Genomic DNA, 8,556 nt, shown 5'->3' with positions numbered 1-8,556 from the left:
GAATGAATAAATAGATGTTATAATTGTGATAATTTCTCAAAATTGTTCATTTGTTTTCTCCTATTCGCTTTCTCATCAAATATTCCGGCAGCTCTTGTTTAAGGTACACAAAACGTTGCGGCGACCTGGCCAAATAATAAATAATTTTAAACATAAACAAAATTAAATAAAATAACAATTTAATGCGGGAGACAACTACAGAATTGTATATTTTGTATGCTTATATCTTTGATGGCGGATTCTCGGCAAACCGTCAGGTTTATTCCAATAAATTAATTTTTAAAAAAATCAGAGGAACATGTACTATTATAAGGATTAAGATTTATTGTATTTGTACAAAATATTAATTCGTTTCGTCTCAATAATGTTTTTCAATTTTTCAATTTCAAGTTAATTTTCAATCAGAAGCAGACTTTGACCATTATCATCGCTATGGAGGAAAATTTATGGCTTCTTTTCCTGGGAGCTATCTGATTGTTTTTCTTTATTCTCACTTGTTCCACTTGGTTGTAAACTTCCAGAGAGATTATCTGAATTTATCGGATTCCTAGGAGAGGATTTATGGGAAAAAATAAAATCAATAAATGTCTTCCATGGAAAAGAATTCTGTTCCAATTTTATTTGGCTCACCACTAGCTGACAGGATTATTGATTTTCCAACTATCCGTTTTTTCACTTCAGGACTTTTATTTTTCGAACATGTGAGGAACAACTGGAAGCTTTTTGACTTAGAACTATTTCGACAACTTACTGTAAGGCTAAAGAGAAGTCAGATTTAGCCTAGTTGGTTCCAAACTTTCCTTATCCATTTATGCGAATAATGAATGATTTGTGGGGTAATTGCGTACATTGCGGTCGCGTAGAGGTGTGGGACCTCGACCCATTGCGCCATTTCTAGTGGAACAACGCTCGAGATCTGGCACCACCAAAATCGGCCAGTTTTGTTTCGATTATAGTAGCAGATCGAAAAATATGCCGCAATTCTCTACAAACTACAGTACACCTAAGAAAAAAATTACAGAGAAATTGTGCTTACAGTCGTATAAACGCACAGGACGAACGTTAAGTAGGTCAAAGTGATCGGCCACATAGAAGACGACTAAATACTAAATGAACGTGTAAGAGAACCGTGTGTATCATTCAAATATTCTCATTTTGATCCCCTACCATCTAGATAACAGTCAATTTGATGAGTAGTTACTCGTAAACATTTTTTTGTACTTGCAGTAACCAGTAAGTTCACAAAGTTTCTGGTTTCTGTCCAAATTCACTGATCGGAGAAGAGGAAAACGCGTTGCGAGTCATTTTGCCAGAACCTGGCAAACTTTAGGATAACTTTCTTTCAGTTTGCTTTCCAATCTCAAACAAAATAGGAGAAAAAAAGAGGAAGAAGAAGTTTTTAGGTTAGATAACTTTTCAAATGTACAAAACTTTATCGCAGTTCGTGTTTTTATCGTTCTGTGTTAATTGTTAATTGCTGTAGAAAAATGTGAGAAAGAATTCATATTTTGGAAAATGTTTTTGAATTTTAGCCATATCTAAAAAAATGTAGGTGTAAAATCAAGTTTGAATATACTCCGAAAGCAGTACTGAGTTCTTCGAGAAGAAAACTACCAGATTTTTCGTCAACGCTTAAATTGTTAGTGAAAACGATGAAGAAAAGCGTTGTTAAGAAAAAAGAAAATTTGGTTCTGTAGCAAAAATTTACAAAAAATGCACTGTGTTTTAAATTTTATTAACCAGTGATTGCGAGCGGAGGACCAAAATAAGTCTGATGTCCGCCTATAGCCAGACGTTCAGACTGATAACTGTATAAAATAAAAATAATGTTTTTTTTTGTTAGAGTTTTCCTACTTCTCTGCATAACTTAACCTTTAAAGAATAATTTAGTAGTTATGAGTAGTAACTTAAACAGAAATATTTATTTTATTTCATTTTTCATTTTGTAAATACATTTGTAAACAGGTTTCACATTCGCACCATAGGATTGTAGAATTCTTCTTTGCGTTCAATAACGGGCATTTTTGTTGGAGGGGAATCACACTGAAAATTCACAGAGATTTCCCAAACATACCAGAATTCAATTAATATTTTCCCAATGGAAACGTACCCAGACGATACTCCAATTTGTATTCAGTTACAAATTTTCTGTTAAAAACTATTATTGGAACGATGTTTGAGTGCGACACCAGCTTCACTCCGGCATCTTCGGGAGCGCAGAATCTGAAGCACATCGGATCGAATCGGACATCTTGTGGAATATTTCGCAGATTGAATCACCATGGATCTTACCTATGGCCAGAAAGGCGTTGATCCTGCTGAGTATTAATCTCCACACCCCAAAGCCTACATCCATCAACCGTGAAACCAGGCGTCAATTTTGCGATCTTGACTTCGATTTTTGATCCTGGCGGTGCCTGAAAGGATGTTTTCGAGGACAGGCGATTTTTACCAACGATGCACGTCACCGAGGACCTTCAGCCAAAAAGTGCACATGGTCATGTCTTCCCTTTCCCTTTCTCCTGCACTGCGTTCGCCAATTTCGCCCTCAAGAATCTGAGGGTCTCTTCTAGCGGTCAATTCTTTTCCACATCCTTCAGGCTAAAATCGAAAAACTACAGGAACCTTGTTTGTTGCAAAGTAACGATCCAACATACCCGTTCATCACAAAGTTTTCCTCCGTATCCACTGGGGCAAACGCATCGTGAGCAGTCTCTGGGATTCGGGAACCCACCCATCCTACATTGTGCAGCCGAGCGAGAATTTTTGCACTTTTCTAAAGTTAATTTCCACTGAGTTCCCTACTGACATATTCCTAGCATGGAACTGACCAAGACATCCGTAATGTATATTCATCATGAGTTTGTCGTAGAAGCCAAGGAAAGGTGACCCCAAGGTTTCTGAATATAATGGGACACGAGGAACCATGGTAGGTTCACCGTCCATCGAACCGCTGCAATGATCCCTCCTAATACTTTATAAAACCGAGAATTTTATGCGTTGAAATCAGACCTGTGGGTTCCGTACTGCATCGTGCTTCCGTAATCGTAAGGTAGTCCGTAGTTGTCGTTTGTGTGTGTGCTTTGCTTCTTGAACTGGTCCCGATTCCTGGGCTGGAAATTTTCTGTTGGGGAACCGCTGCAACGTCGGCGTAGATGTTTTGTACTGTTACCTGTATGTGGTCGTAGTTTACTATGATGTTCTCATCGCGATCGTGCCTGGCTTGTTCGTGGTAGAATCCAAGCGAGTGACCGATTTCGTGTTGCGCCGTTGCGACCTGTGAATAAGAAATACCTAGTCAAAGTTTTGTTTTTTCAGATCACTGGAAATAGTGAATGTGCTGTGCTTCTGGATGATTCGCAATGAGGCCCCTACTAATAACAAATAGTTTCCAAACAGCTGAATGAGAAAAATAAACGAGGTTGTCAATTACAAGAGAAAAGCAACTACCAATGTTTTCAGATCAAGCAGCGAATTCTGGAGGAGAAGCCACTCACCGTTTCACATCCTTTTCCCAGCGAAAGTTCTTGAACGCGGTTGAGTTTGCCGACCATGGACCAACAACCGACGTCTCTGAAGACCTTGATCCTGTGTGGCCCTGAAATGCAACCAGCGATCAGAACTGCATGGATCTGGCGCGGATCACGCATCACATACTCATTCCTATCACGTCCTCGTGGAAGTCAATGCAAGTTTCAGCACTCCACAGGGCTGCTGCTTTCTTGAACACACTTCGTACCATATTACCTGAACAGAAGAGTTGTTGTGTTTGCGAGTGACTGTCGGAAAAGATAAACAAGAATACAGACTTGCAGTCGGGTGAAAATAGTAGTAAACGCCATCCGACCAGATTGTTTTCGGGTAGTGACTGTTGCGGAACGCCTGTCGTTTTGCGCGATTTGGTCCCGAATCCTCACTGAGGATTTCGTCGGCTTGCTCACTGAAAGAGCGAGTTTGTTGCTAGTTTGCTGCGCTTCATCCAGAACTCCGCGACGTGAACTGACTCCGTCAGAACCATGTCCCCTTGGTACAGCACTTCTCCGATACCAGCGTTCTCGTTCACCTGCTCTATGTCATCGCCTTCCGGATTGACGTGATCCACGTGGACGCGAACTATTTTCTGAAACTTCTACCTTTTTTGAAGCATATTCATATTAGAAACGACTTCCTACGGTGCAGCATTTCAAGAAATCTCGACCCTACCTTCAGGAGCTTTTCCAACTTCTCTTTATTTTCGTCTGAGAGAGGTAGTTTCTTGACGAACTTCTCTCCGGCTTTGACGAATTTTTCGTGAATACGACGGATGTCGGTGAGGTTCAACGACTGAACGAAACTCTTCTCAGGAGTGGATTGGCGAAATAGGTTCGATAATTCTGCAGATTGAGACTTTTTCCTTACCGTCTTAATCTTGTCGATGGTATTTTTGAATCCTTCTTTTATTTTGTCCTTAACTTTCTTTCCCAAGTCCCGAAGGCCCGCATCCGCGCAGCAGACGACCAGTAGCAGAATGAGAAGAGACAATCCAATCTTCATACTGAAGCATTAATTTTGTGAGAGCGGAAGCACCTATCACTTCTATGGAAAACAGTGGCTCATGGAAAAAATTTTGTGGAAAGTTCAATTTGAGATGATGAAATGAGCTCTTTTAAAAATTAAAATGTGAACAAAATTACTTTCTGTTTCTCACGCAAAGCGGCAGGCTTTTATGCAAATCCAGAAGCATGTGACTCCCACGTACTGTGCACTATGTACTGTTAGTTACATATTCGAACAATGGTTAAGGTGGAAACATACGGTTTCACTTCGAAGTACTCGACACATGTGCTTTTTTGCTTCCACAGGCTGTCCCTATCCGGTCGTGAATTAACAAAGGTCAAAAGCTTCAGTGGAATGTCATTGTCAACTAAAAAAATTGGTAAATATAATGTATTCGTATAGTAAAACTGAACTCCATCAAACTACATACAACTTACTTCTCTCATAAACATGCTCAATTTTTTGAGAGAACACTATGTACTTAATTGGCAATGTCCGTTTAGTTGCGGGTTATGGAATTACTGCTAATCGCATGACCACAAATATTTCTACAGTGTAGTGTTCTGATTTCGCTTCCATGTTCCGCTGTAAAAAATCCTGGAATCCCTTCCTCTTTTTTCCCCCCTTTAAACACCTCAGCCTCTTATTAAAATCCCCGACCCATTTCGATTTCATTCATTCTCTGACTTGAATATCAGTTATCATGGAATGTCTGTTAACCACGACATATTTATTATTTATTTATTTCAAATATTTTTGACGTCCTGGTTTCACATCCGTTTGAGATTTTAAGGTTTTGAGCGATCCTAGCGTGCTGGTAAATCGCCTGGTGAATCGACAGCACGTACAGTACCATTCCCAAAAATTAAATTTCTGTGATGAATTTTATGTTCAAAATGTATTTTGTGTACTGTATATTCCACCTACCTTTTTTTTTATCATGATTCGCAGCGATTTATAAACATATTCAGGAGTTTCACCACTCGTCAGTGATTTCACTCATTGAAATTATTCTCTCTTTAAAGAATCCTGTTCATCTCTTCAACTTCTGCATTTTCTGGGCTCCAACCTCGACACAAAAGGGCTTTCCTGAACATCAATTCTTCCAAGGATACTGGCTTGAAACAATGTTCCATCGTCCAAGACCTTTTGTCCCATATTGAAAAGTTCGACTTTCAATGAACCTCGGCATAGTTGAATGTAGTATCGAGTTTGATAAGCTGTACAGGAGGTTGTTAAATAAATTTATTTTCTGAAATGGGCGATTCAATCTACAATTTAAAGGCATCACCCCACGAATCTGAGGTGGTGCAGATTTCAGGTGGAGTATTCGCATACGGGATGGGAGACTACAGAGAGGGGGGTGATTCCGTCCATTTCTTCCTAATTGGCGTAAAAAACGGCCCGGAAGATACGGCTTCATTCGTTTTGGCGCACCATTTTGTACAGGAGGTTCGATTGGAGCGCGCCAGTCTTGTGCGGCGCCGCATCTTCCGGGCCGTTTTTTACGGCAATTAGCGAGAAATGGACGGAATCACCTCCCTCTCCGTAGTCTCCCATCTCGTATACGAATGCTCCACCTGAAATCTGCACCACCTCAGATTCGTGGGGTGATGCCTTTAAACGACCAACCTCTCCACAACTAAACTTATAAACTACTTTCAATCACCAATTTAGCGACTACACTGAATGCTCACTTTAGGTTTTTAGCGTTGTTAGCCAATAAATTTATTTAACAACCTCGTGTACAGCTTATCAATCTCGATACTACTTTTATCCCATTGTTTTTGAAAATGTCCTCGTCTCAATCCTGAAAGGACATCGCCACGAATTCGATTCGCACATCACAAATCACAAATCACTTACAGTTCACTTATTACATTTTAGTTCAGATGGTATGTGTGTATTTAGCATGTTACTTTTTCGTACTGTATAAAATCCCGAATGTTTGCCTAATATAGTATGGATTCAGGTGAGTGCGGTGTGTTGTTCTCACAATGATTCAAACAAGAAAGGAAGTCATAAGAAGAGGAACGCAAGAAACTTAGCGCCATATTTCTTGAGAGGATTTCCGCAAAAAGAATTTATCCCGAAGAATTTGGTCCCGTTTATACAAATCTGACTGTTAAAGTCATTAAAAAGTCTTTGGCGTATCAATCCACTTGGGATACGCCAACGCGATTTACTACAATTCTAGGATCGTTAAGAGTTTGTGACTCGTTTTGGCCTATGTAATGACTTGAGGGGGCCAGCCGATGATCAAGTCAGTGTTTTTATCCTCCCAGACAAGTCTGGCACCAATTTATCGAATCCGGAGGGATGAATGGTTTGGTTCCCGGCAGCTCGGTTTTGAACTAAGGACCGTGCGGGTACAGCGGACTCTAAGTGACTGCGCTACATCCGCAGTCGGGATGGATCGAAACTTGATCTACTACCTACAGTAAATCAGGATTAATATAATAATGCGCCTTGGGCGCGTAGGAGCTGTATAAGTTGCAATGATGTATGGCGCAACTTTCCCAAGCACTGTGAAAAGGTGCTGTAGTCCAGAACCATGCCAGAACCCATGGCACATTCTCATACGTTAAATGCCTAGAGAGAACACTGGATCTTTGACAACAGGCGTCCGTCGTTTTGTAACGCTGAACCGTCGGTCGCGGACGGCTGAACTTTGACGAGTGGTCCTGTCCAGACTGTTACGATATACGCATGCGCCACCTGCTGCGTTGCAAGAAACGCGCGTAAGAAGACATTCCGTCATAATCATCATACCAAACTACACCATATATTGCGGTGATGCTGATGGGAAGAAAGTAGGAGGTTATTCTGCCGTACGTAGCTATAGTCCGGTCAAAACGACATGAAGCACGGACATTTGCGCAAGCGGCTGCGCTCAAAGCGGAGCGGTGGAGCGTAGCGGTTGGGATCGTGTAAGGATCCACGCCTTCGCCACACACCTCTGCATGGTCCCACCTCGATTCCAACCTCCGACTCCACCGCACCGCTTCCGAGAGCGGCCGCTTGCGCAACGGTCCGTGCTTCATGTCGTTTTGTCCCAACTATATGACGGCAGTTTTTCAGGATGATTAGGATTGAGCGCGACCATGTGATCACATCCCTTAACCCGTCTCTTCCTTCGCGGAGATTACCCAACATCAAAAATTTTGAAAAAAAAAACAATCTGAAGCGGGTATGAACGGTTTATTTAGATCTAAACTATGGAACGGTATGCCCTATATGGTGCAAACCTGAGAGTACACAAAAGCACTAAAACAAAACATAGGAATGCTGAAAAATGGCTTTCAATAGGTATGTTTCGTATATGACAGCATTAGTTTTAGACTTCCGAAACACTCTTGAGCTAGAAACCTCTGCGACGTCGCAAATTCTGCAAAAAAAAGAAGGAGAAATTCGGCATAATTTTTTTTATATTGGCTTATGCTCACACAGTGCTCACCTTTCTTTTGTTGAAATAAACATAGACAGCAAGTCCAACTAAGACCGCTGCACCTACAGCTATTATCGTTCGAGTCGTTTGAGAGCAACGTTCACCACAGCAAGGTATGGTAGGCACGCTGGTGGGCTTCGCCGTAGGAATTTCGGTAGCCTTTGCGTTAGGCATGGTGTTACAATGAAGCAACCATACCTCGTTCAGTGTTTTTAAACACATCCGGAAGGATATCTTTTCTATCAGGAACAATCACATAGATAGATAAGAAATAATACGGATAGTGAGATTTCTATCGTTCATTCACTCCTCCATCGAACTCATTTTTCAGAGGTTCCTTTGATGTCGGTGATGGCTTCGGAACAAGGAAGGGACGAGAAACTGATATATTCGAGCTCACAATTATGCTAGAATAAGAAGCGACAGGCTATTTCTGTCTGGACATACGAGTTATGGAACCATGAAATTTTTTTTTGTATTTTTTTCTCTGTAAGGACTAGGGTAACACCAATATTCGCGCGAAAGTTTTTGGTTTAAATCTCATCTTCACCTCTGGAAGAGGAGTAGTTGGA

At 41.0% G+C, this 8,556-nt stretch overlaps 1 protein-coding gene across 3 annotated transcripts; it reads right to left on the bottom strand.

Annotated features, from left to right (window-relative positions):
* Positions 1-444: 444 nt before the first annotated feature.
* RB195_004487 (uncharacterized protein) lies at positions 445-7,692 on the bottom strand (the record flags this gene model as incomplete). Of its 3 annotated transcripts, none has more annotated exons than XM_064182347.1 (16): positions 445-530; positions 631-712; positions 849-916; positions 2,111-2,223; positions 2,293-2,417; positions 2,476-2,601; positions 2,658-2,776; positions 2,832-2,953; positions 3,013-3,113; positions 3,173-3,277; positions 3,498-3,598; positions 3,658-3,747; positions 3,810-3,940; positions 4,005-4,120; positions 4,204-4,323; positions 4,399-4,533. In XM_064182347.1, 16 exons carry the CDS (start codon positions 4,531-4,533, stop codon positions 445-447), a joined length of 1,740 nt encoding a protein of 579 aa, XP_064033613.1. The 3 variants fall into 3 exon arrangements, with proteins under 3 accessions (XP_064033613.1, XP_064033614.1, XP_064033612.1); XM_064182345.1 differs by lacking the exons at positions 445-530; positions 631-712; positions 849-916 and adding exons at positions 993-1,099; positions 4,795-4,903; positions 7,494-7,692 and having other exon boundaries at positions 4,399-4,534; XM_064182346.1 differs by lacking the exons at positions 2,111-2,223; positions 2,293-2,417; positions 2,476-2,601; ... (8 more) ...; positions 4,204-4,323; positions 4,399-4,533 and having other exon boundaries at positions 849-884.
* Between the last annotated feature and the right edge of the window lie 864 nt (positions 7,693-8,556).

Source organism: Necator americanus, chromosome I (assembly GCF_031761385.1).
Source record: "Necator americanus strain Aroian chromosome I, whole genome shotgun sequence".
NCBI lineage: Eukaryota > Metazoa > Nematoda > Chromadorea > Rhabditida > Ancylostomatidae > Necator > Necator americanus.
Note: the sequence above shows the minus strand (reverse complement) of the source record. Positions and strands in the feature narration are given on the sequence as shown.